This window comes from Chenopodium quinoa, unplaced genomic scaffold (genome assembly GCF_001683475.1).
Source record: "Chenopodium quinoa cultivar QQ74 unplaced genomic scaffold, ASM168347v1, whole genome shotgun sequence".
Classification (NCBI taxonomy): Eukaryota; Viridiplantae; Streptophyta; class Magnoliopsida; order Caryophyllales; family Amaranthaceae; genus Chenopodium; species Chenopodium quinoa.
The window spans coordinates 987613-1008948 of NW_018743070.1; the positions used below are offsets into that span (position 1 = coordinate 987613).

A 21336-nucleotide genomic window follows, 5' to 3' on the forward strand; every position below is an offset into this window, starting at 1 on the left:
GACTTCATAGGAAATTCTGCTTTCCACTAAATGGAGGAATTCACTTGCCTAGCCCCTAGTGGAAATTCCTTTGGGGATTTGGGTAATAGAAATTTCTACCATCCAGCCAAAATAATTTTTGGAAATAAAATTTCATGGACATTGAAAGTTCATAGAAGTTAATACTTTATCTAACCAAACAAGCACTTATTTTGGGTAACATAATATATGAAATTGATGAGCTAGCACAAGGGTATCTCTTTTGGATTGGAATGTTTGATTAGAGTAAGCTCATACAATTTTCACCAAACATTTGGGGGATTGATCTAAAGTTGTGATCGTCGAAATACTCTCTCAAGGTTTGTCTTCTTTCCATAGTTGACTCACATTCAATTTTATCAAGTTCCTTGTATTTGCTGTCTGTTACATTTTATTTTATTTATTTATTTATTTATTTACTTAAAGGGAATGTGCTCGGTCATCAGGATTTATGTTTTTAAATCTCTAACATAAGAGCATTAGAATTTTATGAACAATATTTTGAAACTTGTAGTAATAAGACATTACTCTTAGGGGCCGTTTGGTTCGCAGAGGGGAATTGGAATGGAATGAAGGAGAAAGGAATGAATTCCCCTGATTTTTCCCAGTTGTTTGGTTGTATCCAGGAAACGGAATGAGCTGCTCATTGATTCCCTTTGTGACTGTTTGGTTTAAGCCGGGGAATCAAATTTTGAGTTTTTAAATTCTTTAAATTTTTGCTCAAAAATAAAACCTGTTTCTTCGTGAAACTTGAACCTGTTTTTTTTTTTTTTTTTTTTTTTTTTTTTTTTTTTTTTTTTTTTTTTTTAAAAAATTTTAAAAAAAATAAATTTACCATCAACCTGTATCATCGTCTTTTCCTGTAATATGTTAAAAAAAAAAAAAAAAAACTCCAAATAACATCTTTCTAGTTCCATAAATTACAAATCCAAATAATCACCTCTTGATGAAAATAATACCAATGCAAAGTACATGTTCCTAGATAAAAGTTCATACCAAAAGTGTTCTAATAGGATTAACATTCAACCCAAGTCTTTGCCAATAGTCCTATCTAGATAAAGTTCATGCCAAAAGTAGTAGCTTGTGAATAACACCTAATTCAAAACCATACATGAAAGCACCACACTAGATTTAAGCATTAAAATTTCCACTTCCTCCTAGAAGATTCTTAACATAAGCACTTTTCAAAGCGTCGGGACACTTTGAAAATACCATGAGCTTGTTTAGTTGTGCGGTTAGAATGTTAGCCACTTCAAACCTTGGCTTCTGTGACACCTTCTAAATTGAAAGAGAGTAGTTCCTCTAGCACTTGCTCACTCTTTTCAACTAATTTTTGCTCTCTTTCATCCGCACGCTATTCACGATCATCAGTGCGTGCCATCACATTTGCCATAGTGGAAAGATGAACATTCATGTCTTTCATGAATGCTTATAAGCTAGCCAACTCATTACTTCCAGCACCACCTTTTCCTTTCTTATTTCTTTTGGAACTTTTTTCAGCCTTCATCTTTTTTGGAGGAAAAGTAACGGTCTGAGTGCCATTATCACTAGCAGCAACTCCCTCATCATCACTTGAATCGAGTGTAACCTGTGGGGGGGGGGGGGGCAACAGTTTGCAAATTGTTGATTGCTTCAACAAAATCTTCAGCTGGTTTTCAGTTGCATAATCCTTGCCATAAACATTCATGAGTTCATGGAAGTGGGGAAATGAAACTCCATACAAGTTTTTGCAGCTCGGATGTTTTTGAAAAACACAAAAATTTCCAAAATGCTCAATATACAAACTGATGCAATATGATTTTTACTAGATGCAAAATTTCCCAAAATGCTCAAATATTGGTTTCAGTTGTTTCTTGTTATACGTATTCATCGTTGTATGTTCTGCCTCTCTGATTTTGTTTGTGTTCATATACACTAAAAAGAACAAAATCTGAACTTATTTAGTTGTATATTCACTAAAAAAATAGTAAAGGCAGCATCATCTCTTGTATGGCAGAATCTGATTTTTACTTAATAACTGTTGCAATATTATTTTTACTTATAAACTGATGCAATCTGATTTTTACTTAAAAACACATGAAATCTGATTTTTTACTTAAAACCTGGTGCACTCTAAGTCACACAATTGCTTAAAAACTTAAAAACTAATGCACTCCAAGATACACAGTCCTTTAACTCTTTATCAATAAATAGCAAAAATGCTAAACATCCACAACCATAGGAATATATATAAAAATAGCAAGTATTCAAAATAGCAAATGACCTTAAAAAAGTTATCATACCTTGCAAAACTCATCATAAACAGCCCTAAACTTGTATTTAACATAGTAGAAATAGCCCTAAACTTTGCTCCAAGTGTCTTCAGTCGAGAATGGATGTGTGGCATAGCCTTCAACCCACAACCAGGAAGAGCCTTACCTATGATCTCCTCTAAGCGAACCATGTAGCCGCTTCTAAACCCATTTTCACACTTCCAATGAGGATCGACAGCTAGCTCTGACAATGCTTCTACAAGAACTTTATCTTCTTGAGCGGTCCAAAATCGTTTGTTTTTTTCCCTTCCACCTCTACTTGCACTACTTTCATCCATCCTACTAAAACATTTGAACCATATTAACATGTCAAAATAACATTGCATATATATAAAAATGAAATTAACAAACAAAATATTCAATTGAAATACATAAAGGAAATTATTATAAGTCCAACACAACATCCATGACTTAATACAACAATTAAAAAAAAAAAAAGAACACGAAATTGAAATAAAGATACAAGTCTCAAGTTCAAATAACAAATACAATGTTGTTTAATAAACAAGAATAATATCACAATTTAAGTCTGCGGTGTCTAGCCCTCCAATCATTGAACATATTTAGGGCCATTGTATTTCGAAAATTAGTCCATGGATCGGTTACAACAATGGAGGTTATGTACTCCACATCATCTTCATCACTAGCATCACCACCATCATCTTCACTATCACTTTCATCAAACAAGTCATCATCATCAAATTCGTCAAGCAAGTATCTTTTTACCAAGTTATGTAATAAGGCACAAGCAAGCACAATTCGACCATGTGTTTGTAAACTAAACCAAGGACTTCTAAGAATTCCCCATCTTCCCTTGAGTAACCCAAAGCATCTCTCAATCACATTTCTAGCTTTTGCATGCCTTAAGTTGAAATATTCTTCGGCGGTTTGAGGTTGACAGGGGCCATTATTCCATTCTCTAAGATGATAAAGATGCCCCCTATATGGTGCAAGGAATTTTTCTCCATTAGTATATCCTCCGTCACATAGATAATAACAACCTTGACAAATTTTTTAAAAAAAATAAAAATTACTCTCTTACTAAGTCAATTTCAAATAAAGTATACCATGTCAATCAAATTACCTTTTGGAACTTTCAACCCATTAGGCCTAGAAATAGCATCTCGAAGAATCCGACCATTATGTGTCGATCCCTTCCAGGTAAGACATATATATAAATTCCATTTCGGGTGAGCATACTCCTAGTACATTCATAGCAAGGGTACCTTTTCTAGTGCGATATTTGGATCGATCTTCACAAGGAACGTTAACTAGAATCATTGTACCATCAAGGGCACCTAATGAGTTTTACAAAACAAACAATATCACTTTAAATTATGTAATTGTCTCTCTATTTTATCTCAAATTGAAGTGTTGGTTTTTTAAATTACCTTGAAATATTTCCACCTTTCATCGTCGCAGTCCTCTTGTATTGGAGTTGGTTTCTTAAGAAGAATACCATGTAACTTTAAGATTGCTAACAAACAAGCATGAAATTGTCAACTAATAGTTTCACCACTTCTATAAAAACGTGCACCAATCATTCTACTTTTCTTATGGTGAGCTAATGTGTATAAGAAGCCCGCAACCATCTCTTCCAAACATGTGTTTCTTGTTTCATTTAATCCACCAATATTTCTAACCATCTCTAAAAGTACACCAAATGTGTATCGATTTATACGAAGATAGTTCCTACACAAAGTGTCACTTTCTCTAATCATTCTATTCAAGTTGTGCAATCTCATTTTTCTTCTAGTTTTTTTTTATCTAGCTTAAGATAATGAGAACTGTGTATAGTTTTTCTTATTGAATAACGCATCAAATGTAGCAACACAACACAATTAATCATAGTAATTATGAACCGAATAAAGTCCCAATTTCTCTTCCTTTTCAAAGAACTACCAATTCGAGCCATTTTCAGCAGAAAAGAACATCAACAACACCATATCATTGACCAGTTTACATATTATTTACACTCAAGGTATATAAAAATCTCAAGCAAAACAAATATATAAACTTCAAATTAGCATAAAAATCTCAAGCTAAACAAACAAATATATATATATATATATATATATATATATATATATATATATATATATATATATATATATGAACATTAGATATATAAACATCAAATTAGCATTCATTCAAGAAAAAGAAAAAAAAAAACAACCATCATCATCTACTGTCGTCATTCACAACCAGAAAAAAATAAAAAAATAAAAAAAAGAAGCATTCATGAAACCTTATTTAACGAAACGGTTAACAAATACATGAACAACAATTACTAGGGTCGCCGGTGGTCGACAACGTGAAAAATTCCTCAAAATTTAGGAATAAAGAATAAATTCCACAACAATTTATGAATAAAAAAAAAAGACATGATTAAGGTAGATAACGTGAAAAAAGAACAAGGACATGATAATTAGGGTCGACGGTGGTCGTACCTTGTCGGAACAGCTTGGATGTCGTCGCCGGTGTACAAACTTGGGTGGTTGCCGTGGTCGCTGGAGCTTCAATGAGGGGTGACAGGTAATGGAGATTTTAGGGTTTGAGAGGAGAGAGAGAGTGATGGGTAATGAAGGAGGGAATGGGAATGGAAAAGTCTTTGGGGGGGGGGGTGGGGGGGGGGAATGAGTCTGGAAGATATTTGGGTAAACACAAAAATAAAAAAGGGTAAAGGGAATGATAGATGATGACAAACAAACAACAACAAAGGGAATGGGGCCTGTACATTCCCTTTCCCTTTGATGATACCCCCAACCAAACGGCCCCTTATTGTAATAAGTGGTAAAAGCTATTGTCTTATAAAGTATAGGTCATATAGACTGTTTTTTATTTGTACGAGTCCGCCTTTGTTTTAGGCTGGATTACCTTGGCTTTCAAAAAAAAAAAAAAAAGGGCTGGATTACCTTGTGAATTACTATAACACATGGCCTTTTACATTCACCTCTTCTGTTACAAATAACTTAGAAAAATGTAAGATTCTATTAAGAGGCATCAGCTAAAGTAATTTTGTAGTATAGAGACTGAGTTGGACTACATTTTTAAGCATGAGCAATTGTTGGAAGTCGGCTCTTGCAGATCTGTTCTAGTTAAAATATTTGTGAGATATGTTAAGGAGTCCGCTGTGATTTCAACTTTCCATGTATTTTAGACTTTATTTCATGCTACACGCTCAAACTTTTTGCTGAGATCAGGTGCAGTATGCTCTTGTAATTAAACATCATTGATCAAGTGTATTGATATCTCAATGCTGTTTAAATCATAAAGTTTTGTTCTTGCAGACACCCCTTGAATCATCATCCGTAGATGTGTCTGTATTCTGCCTTTCGCTGATGGGAACTGATTTCCCTAGTTATCTTCAGGAAGCATACCGAGTTCTTAAGCCAAGGCATTATTTTTTTTTTATTATTATTATTTTTTTTATTAAGGCAGCCAAGGCAATGTTTTTAGTTTGGTGGTTTACAAGTTATTGATATAAGTGGAATAATTTTTTATTATTTTTTTTTAATTTTATTATTATTGTTATTGATATAAGTGGAATGTTTCTGATGATATTCTGATGATTTTAGGGGGTGGCTCTTGATAGCTGAAGTAAAGAGTAGGTTTGATCCAAACACTGGAGGAGCAGATCCTAATAAATTTTCCAAAGCCATATGTGAAATAGGATTTATTACTGTAAAAAAGGTATATGTGCTTTTTATTTCCCCAAAAATGGACAACCACATTGTGTTTCTTTCTTTTGTTTATTCTAGTTATTATTTGTTCTAATATTATAAATAATGTCTCTTCTGGAATCTTGCTTGCTTTACTGTAAAACTGTCTATTTATGAGTTCTTGTTTACAGGATTCCTCAAATAAAATGTTCATCCTGTTTTTCTTCAGGAAAAAGGTGTGAATTGCTTTCCTTTCAATTTTTCATTTTAGGGTATTAAGATTAAAGGCCCTCGTCATCTTTGTGTTTTTGCACATATGTGGGCCAATCAACCGTTCCTTGTCTATTTGTTTCTTATTTTGAATATGCATCACTTTAATTTTTGGTCAGGATGAGCAACTGAGAGATGTGAATGATATTGAATGGCCTGAGCTGAAGCCTTGTCTCTACAAGCGTCGATGAGCATTTGGGAAACTAGCATCTTCTTTAATTTAAGAGAATCATGCATCAAACATCTTCATAACCCAAGGAGTACTTAGATCAGAGAACACAATTGCATTGGTAAATGGTGATTATGGTGGGATTGCTGATGAAATTCGGAAAACAAGTTTTTTTTTGGAGTTTCAGATAGAGAATGAAAGTACGGAACTCATTCATTTAGACCTGCTGTCAACTAGAAGTGGTGGCTGTAATTTGCTGCTAGCCTGAAAGTCCTAATTATCACGAGCAGTCCTTCAAATATGCCATAGTTATACCGTTCATTGTGCAATTGTTCTTGCCTTCTAACATTATGGGTCGAGAACTGTTGGTTGTACACCAGATCATTGAACAAGACCATCAATGTATATTCAAATGTTATTTTCTGTATTTTTGGTTGATTACCACTGGCACATATTTTTGGAAAAATATTTTTGCTGACTTTGGCTGTGATCGATCAACTAGTTTAATTAGGGAATTAAGTTCAGTTGAGCTTTGTTGTTCTATTGGTGTGACTTTGAGGATCGTGATTGTGTTTAATTAATTTGTCACTTTCTATGGTTACCAAATTAATTATACATGACAAATGGTTTAAAAAAAAAAACCATTATAAATTTGGGAGTTCATCGGTCTACAAAATTAATGGAACAATCAAGCAAATATAGGGCAGCTAAAGAGTGTTTGAATGGAAAGAAATAGAGACAAAGGAAAGAAAATGGAGGGATTGAATTTCTCTCATTTGGATAACAAATGAGGAAGACGATTGGAGGGCAGAAAAATGAAGTGGTTAAACTGTAAAAAATTGTTCTCTTCAACAATGAAAACTTTGGAATGAAAATTTAACCTCTCCGTTCTTAAATACATTTCTCATTCTTATTTTTTCTTAATTCCTTTTTTATCAGTTAATGTTTTTTTTTTTTGGAAATTACTCATTTACTTTAATCTTTCACAAAAGTTTAAAGAAAACGGGTTTACAATAAATTATTGAATGGCGGTAAGCCGGTAATTGAGACCCAGCTTACACGTGCGAAAGTTTTAAGTTTCTATTTTTCTCTCTCATCATGGGTTTTTTTTCTGCTCTACTTCTCTCTCCTCCGCTCTTCCCTCTCTTCTCTCTCCTCTGCTCTTCTTTATCTATCTTTCTCTCTCCTTTGTTCTTCAATTTCGCTCTTTTATTCAATTTAATCTTGAATTTTAACATAATTTTCTTGTTTTGATTAATAATTCATCTTCTACAACCAATTTTGAGGTATGTATGTTCATCAAAATTTGTATTTTTGGTTATTTTAAGGCATGTTCATCTAATTTCTATTTAAATTTTAGTTTTCGATTAAAAATTTATAATGGCAAATGTTAAGCTTCAAAAAAAGGAGACAATTGCTCCTCCTACTAGTTCAATCATAAAATTGAAGGTGTATTTTCTTAATTTTGTGACCTAATATTTTTTTTTTTTATTTTTCAAATTTGTTGTCTGTTTTTGTTGTTTTTCTATGTTTTTATGTGTTAATGTATTGTAATAAGCGATTTAATGAGTTGTTGATGTTTTTATGAGTTATTGGTGATTTTTATTTGTTATTTAATTGATTAGGTGTTTATGATATTTTTCGTTATTATAATCGATTTAAGAGGTGTTGATAATTTTTTTTTTCTATTTTTAATTATGTGTTAAGTTTTAAATTTCTTGTTCCTGATCTACTTTGTTATTGTTTTGATGAATTGTTGTAAGAATTGTATGGCTTTATTAGTATACTTCGTATGTTTTTGTGGCGTTATAATAAGTCTTATGGTGATGGTTTAGCTTGGACCTTGAGCATGTTAGGGGTTAGGATTGGGATTGTGTGTGATTTTGTTTTTCATGTTCTTTCAATTACTTCAATTATCAATCTCTTCAGGAAACAATTGGTAGATATGTCAGGCACCCAGGACATTGCAGGAACTGGAGGTTAAATATATCTGTGAAAAGAAAAAAGTGTGTTGTGCAAAAGAAACCTCTTATATAGATTCTATAAAATTCTACGGCAATGCCACTTATGTAATGTATGCAAGTATATGTTTCTTATTCATTATTTGCCTTTAGCCATCCTTTTCATGATAATTAAATCAAACTACTCCGTATTGTTTAGCCGTGATGATCTGATTTGGGACTTTAAATATACTCCCTGATCAGTGACTAGTTTTCTAACTAAGGGGATGGTGATAGTTTAGCTTGGACCTTGAGCATGTTAGGGGTTAGCTTGCTTCTTTTCACACTATAATTATTTGTGATAGGATTACATTACTAGCTCAGATCCTAAAATACCTACCTTGGTCTTCCTATAGGCTTGCTCATAAATCTAGTAATGTATGATCGTGTAGCTTTTGTCTGTAAACTCTTGTTCCTCTTTTAGCTTTGTGGAATTTCTCTTAACAGTATTGAGTTTCCTTGACCATGTGAATATGTGATTGTCTTGCCAAGGATATGATAGAATGACAAAGTGTCCAATTTCAAGGCTATTAGCTCAAATGGTAGAGCGATGTACAATAGTGTGCATGGTGTGTGTTCAAGCCCCACATAGCCCATATAACATAAATGTATTGGTATATTCCTATTGTTGGTGTAGTTATGGTCATTGTTATAGCTTATTTTGAGCATAGTTAGAGTCACTTAACTACTTTTGGTTAGGTTTGTTTTTGCCTTGGTTAGGGCCACTTTTGTATTTGGTTAGGGTCACTTTTTTCTTGAGTAAGGTCACTTTTATTGTTGGTTAGGGTAACTTTTTACCTTGAGTAAGGTCACTTTTGTTGTTAGTTTGGATAACTTTTTTTCCTAAAAAGAGTCACTTTTTCCTTCGAGTAAGCTCACTTTTATTCTTGTTAGGGTAACTTTTGTCTATGGTTAGGGTCACTTTTGCATTAACTATGATCACTTTCACCCTTAAAAAAGGTCACTTTTTGTTCTTGTTAGGGTCACTTTTGTCTTTGGTTAAGGTCACTTTCTCCTTGAGTAAGGTCTCTTTTGTGCTTGATTTTGGTAATTTTTACCCTTAAACAAGGTTACTTTTGCTATTGGTTATTAGGGTCATTTTTGACTCAGGGTAACTTTTACCCTTAAGAAAGGTCACTTTTGCTATTAATTAGGGTGACTTTTACTATTGGTTAGGGTCACTTTTTTCTTAATTAGGGTCACTTAACCAAGGTTACTTTTACTATTGGTTAGGGTCACTTTTCCTTTTAAATAAGGTCAATTGTGTCTTTGGTTACGGTAATTTTAACCATTGTTTATTACATTTTTTTTCTTTTCTCGCTAGGGTCACCTTAACTATATTTGCACTTTTTCTAATTAATAGGGTGATGTTTTTCCTTAAGATAGTGTCACATTTAGGATTAGTTGATTAAAATATACGTCAAAGACATTTATTTGGTATTGATTGGAAGCTGGTATTTGAAGTTAAATTGTTAAGTGTCAATTGTTATATAAAATACAATAGCCTATGTAGGATTCAAACTAATAGGCTCATATAGACACCACAATATAAAATAACTTAACGTCAAATATATACCTCCTATACAAGAAAGAAAACCCAGATTCAAATTCAAGTAGAAGATCATCCGTAAATCCACATATAAATCCACCATTGATGAGTGTTTACTAGTGTGCACAAATACAAGTATCAACTTTGGCAGGGACTTGTTTGTATGTTGTAGTGACATATTAGACGCTTAGAGCTCATTAGTAAATCATCATCATCATCATTGAGCAAATCTATAGCTTAATCGATGGAATTAGACATCTCTAGTTCTTGTTCCACAATTTGCAGCAATTCTCATTGTCTCTAGTCATTTGTCAAAAAGCAAGATACCCTTGTCGGTCATTCCCTATTTCCCTCCTATTACAGGGGCTTATTAATCTATTGTGAAAGGGTAACTTAGAGATATAAAACAGTAACTTTAGTGGAAAAAAAGGGTAACGTTTGCAAAAGAGGACATGAATATAATGAATTCATATCAGCATAACGCCATAACTTGTAATAATCATTTCAATCCAAAAAGATTGTAGATTAGCTTATTTATTCATACATGCACAATTCATAAACCATATCACAATAATTCCCAACCAACATCATACACGCACGGACGCACCAACAATTTATAGTGAACTATCAATAAATTCATAAACTACAAAGTACCATGATAATTGTAATATAATACACTATAATAGAAGTTTGCTTAAAAAGGAAAAAAAATCCCAGATTCACCAGAACCATCATCATAAATGTTTGTGGGAAACACCATAATGAAAACCAGCACCGTAGCGAAAAGAAACAAAGATTAATTTGCCATTCCAAGTAGCCATTTTTGTGATGCTTTGGTAATGTTTTGAGATGAAGCCAATCATCTAATTTTTGTATTTGGAGGATCATAAATGTTGATAGAAACAATCGATTGAATTTCAATTATATAAATCAAAAACCCAATTTAAACAAAATTTTGAGAAAAAATCGCCATTTGAGAAATTGGTTTTAGGGTTCGAAATTTTTTGATCAACAAAAGATCAATTGTAGGTTGAAAAATTCATAATAGAGGAAGTGATTTCTTAGGAAAGATCGTGAAAATAATTTTTCATAGATCTAAAGTTCAATTTATAGGCTTTATTTCCTGGTTTGACTGAAAAGAGAGAGGTGAGAGAATGATTTTTTTTTTCTTTTTTTTTTTGGAAATATCATGTTTCAGCGTTGCTGCGTGGCACGTGTAGGAATCTGATGCACAGTAATAATTGGGGCATGTAAATATTTTTGTTAATTTTTTACTTATTGAAAAAGTAAATTACATTTCTCTCTCTTCGTTTTTGCAAATGATCATCAACTGGTTTCTCAATGTACTTTTAGTATTTCCTCCTATCATTTCATAATCCCGTGTTATTTTCCAAATGAGAATTATATTTTGAGACAGAGAAAATATTATTTTTTTCTCCCCTCCCTTCCAAATGAGAACTATATTTTGGGACAGAGAGAATTATTTTTTCTTCCTCTCCCTCATCTTCTTTTCGTTCCTTTTCTTTATCCAAACAAACTAGTGTTTGTTCCAAAGATGAATCTCAATTTTATGGCCTTGTCTTTCACTTTGAATTTGGTATATGTTTTATTGTATTTATGGAAAGAACCCTTATCCAATCTAATAACATGATTCGAACCTGCTAAATTTATTGGGACAAATCTGAATCTATCTTGGTCCAAACATGAAAAATTAAATTTAACATAAACAATCTGATTGTTGTTGTGTCTTTCTCTTTGGTGCTGCTCGTGGGGTTCATACTTTCGGAACCATGTTGATAATATGAAAGAAAGAAAGAATCCATGTCTTAGATATTTTTACAATTTAAGTGGTGGATGGAAGTGATCGATTGACGGCGGGTTTAGTGTAGGGTTTGTGGAAAAATACCCGTAAATACTCCGTAAGAAGAGAATTAAATGAATACAGGTGATAGAGCGTCAGTGTCTCACTCATGAATAAAGGTGGCAGACCTATTAAATTAGACAACGGGTCTCCTGTCTCTCTCAATATATTTCTCCTATTAAAGTTGGGGGCCCAATACAATTAAGAGAACAATCATTTTTAATATTGGATCTCTTGCATCAAATAGACCCGTTATTTAAATAACGGGTCTATACATAATTGGTGGTTAGTTTTTCATGTTTTGTAGTAGTGTAGTTTAAAATTGATAACGGACCTCACTAACATAACACAACAAATAAGTAAAGAAGTTATCCTCGAAGAAGTTATAGGAAAGTTAAATCACCAAAGAAAGGAATAGATAATAATTTACAAAAGATGCATATGCTTTTCATTAATTAAAAGATGAAGTCAATGCTATAATGTACTAGAAGAAGGAAGAATTACCTCCATTTTCATATACAATTGGAATAAACGGACGATATGAAATACATATTAAGTAAACTAAATTATTGTTTGGCTACTAATTTAAGGGAAAACTAAGAAAGCTAAAGAATTCATTTAAGAAAAATGGAATGCTTTTGTTTGATGTCTTTCTTCTGAAAATTACTCCTCTATTTATAGGCATTGAAAATTCCCCATGATCTCCTTATAGCTGTCAGTGGATTGATTCTTCTTGGCGCCAACCACACACTCACTTTTGAATTTACTTCTAACTACATAAATGCCTCTTCTTCTTGACTTTGAATTGGGTTCGCTAAATTGGGCCTGGTATTATGGCAGCATTTATTTGGGACAATGATCCTTTTACCACTGGATAACCCTTTGGTACAATGTTTAAAGTCAGACATCTTAAATCTGGTTAACCCTTTGGCAAACTCTCCTAAACATGTCAAGGTCAACAAAGGTAATGAAATTTTTATTTTGGGTGGAACAAACGCCCCCCCTTAATTTGTATGGTTGATGGCATTTTGAAACCGTAAAAATTAACAACTTTAAGCAACCCTAAGAAGCATTGAGTCAATTATATACGATAAAAAAGAAGGCATTCAAGTTGCTTCATTAAAATAAAAAATATACACACTTAAAAGAAAGGAACACTTCAAGAACATATATGCTAACCATATTAGATTAAAAATTTATTATTTTCTCCACAATTATGATTACATCTTTTTTTTTTTTATCTTGATTAGAAAAAGTCTAATATATGATTTTGAATTTTACTCCTTTAATCATAAGATTAGATTATACATAAGAAATAAAATTATATGGAAAAAAGATCTTATTAATACATAGTAAATTTGTAATTTTTATACATATAACACACATTAATTTGTAGTTTGTGTTTTGGGTAAAATTACCCATGCCACATGGCCCTATGAGGTGACACGTGTCACCATAGGAAAGGTTCCAAGTGGACCAACCCACCTTTGACACGAAAATACGGTCTTGTTGGGTTTCGGAAAGTCTGACTATCCGCGAAAACAAAACTCGACCCCATGACCCGCTCACAATTAATATAACTAATAAGCGTGATTAAAAATATAAGGAGAAAGACAATATTACCCTTGATGCGCGCTTCGCTCGCTTTACAAGCTCTTACTTCGAAGGCTACGAGTCCCGCAAGCGCGTAGACCTCCAACGAAAATCCACCCGCAACACGACCCGTCCGATCCTTACTCGGAGTTTAGTCGAGTTAGACCAAAAATAAACTTACTCGAGTTTTATGAACTTAAAGGTTTTCTCTCTTTTGGAGATGCCTTATAGAGCTAACTCAAGTGAATAATCCCAACTCCTAAGGTTGGTATTTATAGGCAAAGGATCCCAAAAATTTCAATCATCTTTCCATGTGAGAGAAATGATATGGTGAGAAAAATAAGCTATTAATTTAATTCCAAATTAAATTAATTAGTTATGCAATAATCAAATGACAAGTGTCAACATGTGGGAGGTAGAAGGTAAGGATCCACAAACCCATCCTTGGAGGGCAAGCATAAACCCACCAACCCCCTGTGCATGGCACACTTGGTCATACAAGGGATGACAAACCACATGTGCATGGCACACCCTAAGCCTTGGGCCTTAAGGTATGCCATGTTGCATCCTTGGCCCATCGGCTAGGCTTGCAGCATGCCGCAAGCCCATGCGAGCTAGTGGGCTACTGCTAGGCTCACTTGTATGCTTGCGGGCTAGTGCTAGCCCTTCTACTATCGGCCTGCTTGCATGCTTGCGGGCTAACGCTAGCGCTGCTAGCTTAACCAGCAAGCTAAGCTTGCACAGCCTCGCTGCTAGATAGCTAGTGCGGCCTAGTCCTCGATTGGCTCTGTCAATCCGAGGCTAGGTCTAATGACTTGTCATTTGACTTATTTTCTCGTCTTCTTGATTCATAAAATCGACTCGACTTGCGATGCTCGATTTCGACACTCTAAGTTGGGAATCTGACGTATTTGTTCATAATTGTAGGCGTCGTTTGAAGCACACCTACGTTAGCATGTGTGAATATGCTTGACACTCATAGGAAGTGAGAATTGACATATACGATTAGGGACAAGGAAAGTAGGGAGCTTCCAACAAGTTTGTAAGGAACTTGTAAACCGTTCACGGATCATAAAAGACAACCACGATTAAGGGACAACAAAAGGCATTAACGATTGACTCGTGAAGGTTACACCCCATTCCTAATCCATGAAATTACTAACTCCATGTGGTTCGAAACCACTAAAGAAGGATCGGGGATGATGGTACGAAGTGAGTCATTGAGTCACATTCGCCCACATTGGCCTCTACTTGATCCTTATAGTAAAAAGTATTTACTGCGATTTTAAAGGCATACAAACAAAATATTCAATTCGCTCCAAACTATTATTATGCTAAATAAGTTGAATATTAATGCTACATATAATTCTAAAATATTGTGATCACTTCGATTAAATATAAAGATTAAAAAGGAACCTAACCAGTTGTCCAAATTATCATATTAGTCATGATTTTCAATTACATATTCTCATTAACATGCAATATGGTGATCATAAAAACAATAAAATTAACATTAACATTGGAAGCAATTTAAGGCTGACCAAGTAAGACTCTCTACAGAGGAGATCGTACACCTATAAATAAGGGATAAAGTACAACAGAAAAGAGGTTAGACACATAAGTTATTACACTCTCTACATCTCTCTAAGTACGCTTTCTCTCTCTAAACACATTATAACTTAAGCATCGGTGGGGGGTTCCTCGAGCCACCCCTGAGGGCAGTTCACGTGTGTTGCCTTGCGCAGGTCAACGGGACTCAGCTCATACTAATAGAACCCTTGGATCCACACTTGCAACAATTGGCGCTAGAAGGAGGGGTAGGAACATCTAACCTGAGGTTCACCAGCTAAGCAAGGGACCAGTTGACAGACCCCTTTTCTCTTTTCTTCCTTTCTTGCCGGCTGATGCTGTTGCCGGCTCTCTTTTTTGTCAGACTTTTTATAATCTGACGGCTGCTTGACAACACAAAGCTCCGTCGCCTGTATATAGGCTTCAGCTTCAATTAACGCCTCTTGGAGGGTAGCAACCCTCTTCCGGACGAGGTCAAACTTAAAGATCGACCCATCCTTCAGACCTCGAAAGAAGTCTGTATAGGCCACTTCGTCTGATAGTCCTGGAATCTGAATTCTCATCAGATTGAATTGTCTGACGTACGACCGGAGGCCCTCCCGGTCGCCCTGCTGTATTGCCCCTAGGTCGAGGCTAGTCTTTTTGGCAGGAATATTCATTGAGAAATTTGACGTAAACAAGTACGCCAAAGTTCGAAAGCTGTTGATGCAACCGGCTGGTAGGTTACCAAACCACCGCTGGGCTATGCCCTTGAGGGTAGCCGGGAAGCATCGACACCAGACGGCATCATCTAACCCCTGGAGGTACATGAGGTTAGAGTAGGCCATTAGATGGTCTTCTGGGTTGGTGGTGCCATCATAGGCCCCCACCAAAACATTCTTGATCTTAGGCGGCTGTGCCGCCTGGGTTATCTCTGGTGAGAACGCCGTTGGCTGTTCCCCCAAATTTAGCAGGCGCAGCTGCTAGTCCGTGGGTTGGAACGGCTGCTGCGCTTGCCCACCGAAAAGACCCGGTGACATGAAAGGGGATCCACCCAACCCATTCGGTGTGCCGAATAGGCCAGGCTGGATCACTTTGGGTCCAGACCGGGCAGAAGCTTCGCCCGTCTGGCTCCTAAGGTTCGTTCCCGTACGCCTGTGTGAGACGTCATGGAAACTGTCCGGGAAGGTCGACGTTGAGGCCGACGCAGACGCCTGACCTCGCTTCTCTTGGAGAAATGTGCGGGCGTTTGAGAATGTTTTCTTGGAGCCATCCGGCTGTACGTGCCGGATGGCCTTTCGCAGCTCCCCTTGAGGAAAACGGAGTCTGCTTGGATTAAACCTTAAGCCCTCCCCCTCCTTTGGCTTGGGATGAGGGGTAGGAACTCGTTCTTTGACCGCCTTCTTTCCAAAAGGCTTCTTGGCCGGCTGACCCTTCTTTGGAGTAGCTGACCGGATGAGGCTCTTGATCTCACTCTTGAAACTATTCATGAAAGACATGAGTTCGTTTCTTGTAACGGGGGCTGAGCCCTCCACCGTTTGGGCAATTCCAGCCGGTTGCCCGGCTGGGTTGTTGGGAGCAGCTTGGCTGATTTCCCGTTCTCTTCTATCTTTAGCACGAGGGTGCTTCGTTCTGAAAGACCCATCCGGGGCCACATATGTTTCAATTTCGTCGCCACTTTCATGGTCCGTCTGGACCTCAGGCTCGACCACAGGCCGTTTGCCCTGATTCGGTGACACAGTATCAGAAGTCATCTTAGAAGTACTCTCCCCACAGACGGCGCCAAATGTTTCGGGGTTTTTTGATGTGTCCTGCGGGAGAGTTACAATTCCAAGAATGCCCTTCGACGCCTGTGCCTGCAAAATCACGAAGACTCCTGGGGGTAGGAGCTCCGCCTCCGACGATCAAGTTAGTAAAGATACGGGAGGTAGAATGCACGTAATGTGGAAGTTACTTCTCGCGTAATGGGAGAATTCTGCAATTAATATTGCTCGGGGTAAGTGTTTTTCTTTTTGAGGAGTATTCAATGTGAACAACAAATGTTCCAACCCCCCATTAATGAGGGTCCTTCCACTATTTATAGTGGGGAAGGGATGGTTTCCCTTTTAGGGTTTAGAGGACACGTGTCAGTAGAGGATTGGAGCACTGCTGACCAACGGCTGGATGCCACGTGTCACTAGGCCATTGGGCCACGTGTTTAGGGTATTTTTACCCCAAACAGAAGGTTTGATCAGTACACTCCGCTTACTCATTCCAAGTCCCATATTTTCAGTGTGAACAAAGCTGATGATAAATGGCAGAGACCACCCAGGATGGTGAATAGAAACCGTGATCCTAGCAAGTGGTATGAATTCCATAAGGACCATGGATATACCACCGACGAATGCACACACTTGAAGGACAACATAGAAGACTTAGTCAGGAGAAGGGAAAAGGATAAGACTGGCCATGACCGCATAGGAGGTCATAAAGGCCCAGCTGAGGGTAGAGACCGAGACAACAAGCTAGAAGGTAGGGTATATGTAATCAATGGTGGACCAATACATTGTGGAACTGTGAATAGAGCAAGGGCTGACTTGCGAGCAATGATCCAACAGATAAATTACAATGAAAAGCGCAGATGGGAGCCACTTCCTCACCACGAGCTACATTTGACGAGTATGACCAAAAAGGCAAAATCTATACTCATGATGACCCTCTAATAGTCACAATGAGAATTACAAACTGGGAGGTGGATAGAGTACTAATCAATGGTGGAAGCTCAACCAACATTATATATATATCAGCCCATTCAAAGAGCTAAAGCTGGATAGAAAAGACTTAAAAAGGGTGAGCTATGAATTCACCAGGTTAAATGGGTCCGAACTGACTCCTGAGGGTATAATCAAGCTTTCAATCTGAGTCGGAGAGAGGTCAAGGCGACAAGATGTTCAAGTTGAATTCTTAGTGATAGAGTCTCCATCACCCTACAACGTAATTGATTAGGGGATTTTGCTCCCACCAATCGGAATGCGCCACGTGGGCCAATCAGGTCCTGCCAAGTGTCCCCCAGTTGGAACTGTCAGGGCTTGCCACGTGGCACACGCTTATTCGTCCACCTTGGACATATTATGTCATGACATGTGGAATACTCCATGCCTAATGGAGAAACCGGCCACCCAGGCCCAACTTCCGAGGGAAGCCCAATCAGCCCTAGGTTAACCTAAACCTAGGATGGGCACGTTTCCCAAGGTTATAAATACCTCCCTTAATCCTCATTAAGAGGGATTACGCAAAAAACTCACATTAAACACTCTCACCTAGAGAGACCCAATCACTTTAATTTCCGCGTTAATTACTCCTTAATCAGGTACTAACTTGACCGTTGGAGGCGGAGCTCCCACCACCAGGAGTCTCCGTTGTTTTGCAGGTACAGGCGTCCGGTTCCAGTCTCGGAATTGTAACTCTCCCGCAGGACAACAGAAAACCCCGAAACATCTGGCGCCGTCTGTGGGGAGAGTACTTCTGAGATGGCATCCAAGTCTGTACCGACTCCTGAAGAGAGGCGTCCCCTAGACGACCCTCAAGTTCAGTCGGACCACGATACTAAGAATGAATTTGAAGTTGAAGCTCACACAGCTTCAGACGGGACCCTAAGGGCCCGACGTACCCGTCATACCGAAAGGAGGGAACGGGAACATCTTCATACAGGAAGCGAGCCAGCAGGCGCACCGCCTGTTCGGCAACAGCCGACTGATGGGTCTGCTCCCATCACAAGGAGTGAACTCATGACCTTCATGAGGGACTTCAAGGGAGAAATTCAAGAGTTGATCAACAAGAAGCCGCCTGCTCTGGACAAGGAGCAGTCGGCTAAGAAACCCTCCACTTCACAGAAGAGGAAGCCAGTTCAAGGGCGAGAGGCGACTCCTCATCCTAAATCTAGGAAGCGGGAGCCACCTGCCCTTGATTTCACAAAATACCGTTTTCCTACTCCAGGAAATAGGAAACCTGATCGTCATATTCAGGCGGACGGGTCGAGGAAATCATACACAGACGCTCGGCTACTACTAGAGCAGAAGAAGAGTGACCGATTGTCAGAGTCGGCCTCTACTTCAAACTACCAAGACAGTCTGCGAAATACCTCAATGAGGCATACTCAGTCGTATCATAAGAGTCAGTCAGGCGGCACCTCCCGTCAGTCCGGCTTTCATAGCGACCAGGCGGTACCAAACTTACCGTTTGTGCCGCAACAACAGTATTTTTTACAGCCACCTCCGTTTGGTGGTCATGCAGCAAAAAATGTCCAACCTATGGACTCGCAGCTACGGTTGCTTAGACTTGGTGAACAGCCGTCGGCCTTCTCCAAGGAAATTACTGAAGCCGCTCAGCCGGCCAAAGTGAAAAATGTATTAGTAGGCGCCTATGACGGCACTACTAACCCAGAAGACCATCTTATGGCCTTCACCAACCTGATGTACCTTCAAGGGTTGGATGATCCCACTTGGTGCAAGTGTTTCCCAGCGACTCTCAAAGGAATCGCACAATAATGGTTCGGCAACCTGCCGACTGGTTGTGTAAATAGCTTCAAGACGCTTGCTTATTTATTCACCTCCAACTTCGCCATGAACATCCCTGCGAAGAAGACGACCCTTGATTTAGAAACAATTCAGCAGGGTGAGAAGGAGGGGCTTCGTTCTTACATCAGGCGGTTTAACCTGATGAGAATACAGATTCAGGGGTTACCGGATGAAGTAGCCTATACTGACTTTTTCAGAGGTCTCAAAGACGGGTCGACCTTCAAATTTGATTTGGTCCAAAAGAGGGTGGCGACTCTTCAAGAGGCCTTGATTGAAGCGGAAGCCTATATACAGGCGACTGATCTTTGTAGTACGGTAAAATAGTCAGACGGGAAAAGGTCCGACAAAAGAGAAGGACGACAGAAACAGTCGTCCAACAAAGACGAGAAGAGAAAAGAGGTATGGGCGGATGATTCCTCTAAATAGCCGGCCCAGAAAAAGAAAAAAGAATTCAAACCATACTCCCCAAACTATGCGTTTAACAAGGATAACCAGTTTATCCTAAAAGAAATCAAGGGACGGATCTCAGTTGAGAAGCCGGTCCCCATGAAGGGTTCTGCAAACAACCGAAACCAAGATAAATTATGTGCTTATCATGAAGATGTTGGTCATCATACCAATGATTGCATCAGTCTCATGCGGTATCTGGACCGCTTGGCTGAGCAAGGTGATCTTGACATTTATGTCCAGGAATCTACGGGGAACACTTCCTCAAAAAAGCAGTCGGCCAAAAAGAATCAACAGGCCGACAACTCCGATACAGATGATGCAGTCGTCTACACCATTGCAGGCGGCTTCTCAGGAGGCGGCCCCACTATTAGGGGCAACAAAGACAACATCAGACGGTTATATGTAAATTCCGTTCACCAAGAACGGCCCTCCAAATATTCATTTCCTGAGATTGTCATCACTGAAGAAGATCTAGGAGGGGTAAGAGGGCCGCATGACGACCCTATCGTTATTGAATGTAAAGTGGCCAACCAAAGAGTTGGCCGAATCCTCATAGATACCGGAAGCTCCTCAGATCTCATCAGTAGCAAATGTCTGTCGAAACTAAAATATCAGACTGATTGCATACATCCGGCATCCCACCCTTTAGTAGGTTTTGGAGGAGGAGTCGTCCACCCACTGGGACGAGTGGATTTACCCATCCGCTTGGGTGAAAAAGGGGAAGGACGACACATGGTAGTCCGGTTCCTGGTAGTAGAAGAACTCTCGGCCTACAACATGATTCTGGGACGACCAACCCTGAATAAGTCCAAGGCTGTTATAATCCCATCTCTTATGTTGCTCAAGTTTGAGAGGGATAATTGAACAGTCGGGTCCCTAAGGGGAGATCAGAAGATGGCCCGAGAGTGCTATCTCTCGGATGTCAAGCCCACTGTTATGGCCACTGGGTCAAGTGGTGGAAAAACAGACCTTGACAATGTCAAGGAGAGTGCGCCTGTTCAAGAAGCAGGCGACAAGAAGAGAAAAGCATCCCAGACAGGGGCCGCAAGAAAAGACAAAAAATAGCAATCATTGGCAGAGGAGCGGTCGGATGAATTCCGTCCTCAGCCGGCTGGTGAGCATACGGACTTGATCTTAGACGACTCACATCCTGAGCGAACAGTCAAAGTTGGGACGACTGCTCTGAGAGACCTTGGTGACGACTTTCACAAACTATTGAAAGAATACAAGGACATCTTTGCATTCGAAGTCCATGAAATGTCAGGCATTAGTCCTGATCTGGCGGTACATAAACTGGCCGTGGATCCAAAAAAGAAGCCGGTAAGGCAGAAGAAGCGGAACCATGGCG

The 21336-nt window shown here is 38.2% G+C and overlaps 1 protein-coding gene and 2 long non-coding RNA genes across 5 annotated transcripts in view; 2 read left to right on the forward strand and 1 right to left on the reverse strand.

Annotated features, from left to right (window-relative positions):
* Positions 1–6960, forward strand: part of LOC110731446 (ribosomal RNA-processing protein 8-like) — a 31156-nt gene extending 24196 nt beyond the window's left edge. The window contains exons 7-10 of the mRNA XM_021911306.1: positions 5621–5727; positions 5909–6023; positions 6184–6228; positions 6382–6960. Of these exons, the coding sequence (XP_021766998.1) occupies positions 5621–5727; positions 5909–6023; positions 6184–6228; positions 6382–6453 (339 nt within the window). The 3' untranslated portion in view covers positions 6454–6960. The remainder of the gene's footprint in view (positions 1–5620; positions 5728–5908; positions 6024–6183; positions 6229–6381) is intronic.
* LOC110731448 lies at positions 894–4959 on the reverse strand. 3 transcript variants are annotated; one of them, XR_002513307.1, is made up of 5 exons: positions 4781–4959; positions 3722–3807; positions 3415–3628; positions 2301–2609; positions 894–1606 (listed from the first exon to the last, which is right to left on the reverse strand). It is a non-coding gene; the product is annotated as an uncharacterized LOC110731448 (long non-coding RNA). The 3 variants fall into 3 exon arrangements; XR_002513308.1 differs by lacking the exons at positions 894–1606; positions 2301–2609 and adding an exon at positions 2688–3331; XR_002513306.1 differs by lacking the exons at positions 894–1606; positions 2301–2609 and adding an exon at positions 2688–3270 and having other exon boundaries at positions 4781–4958.
* Positions 6961–7559: 599 nt separating the features above from the next.
* Positions 7560–8504, forward strand: LOC110731449. The gene is made up of 2 exons (XR_002513309.1): positions 7560–7717; positions 8361–8504. It is a non-coding gene; the product is annotated as an uncharacterized LOC110731449 (long non-coding RNA).
* The last annotated feature ends 12832 nt before the right edge of the window (positions 8505–21336 follow it).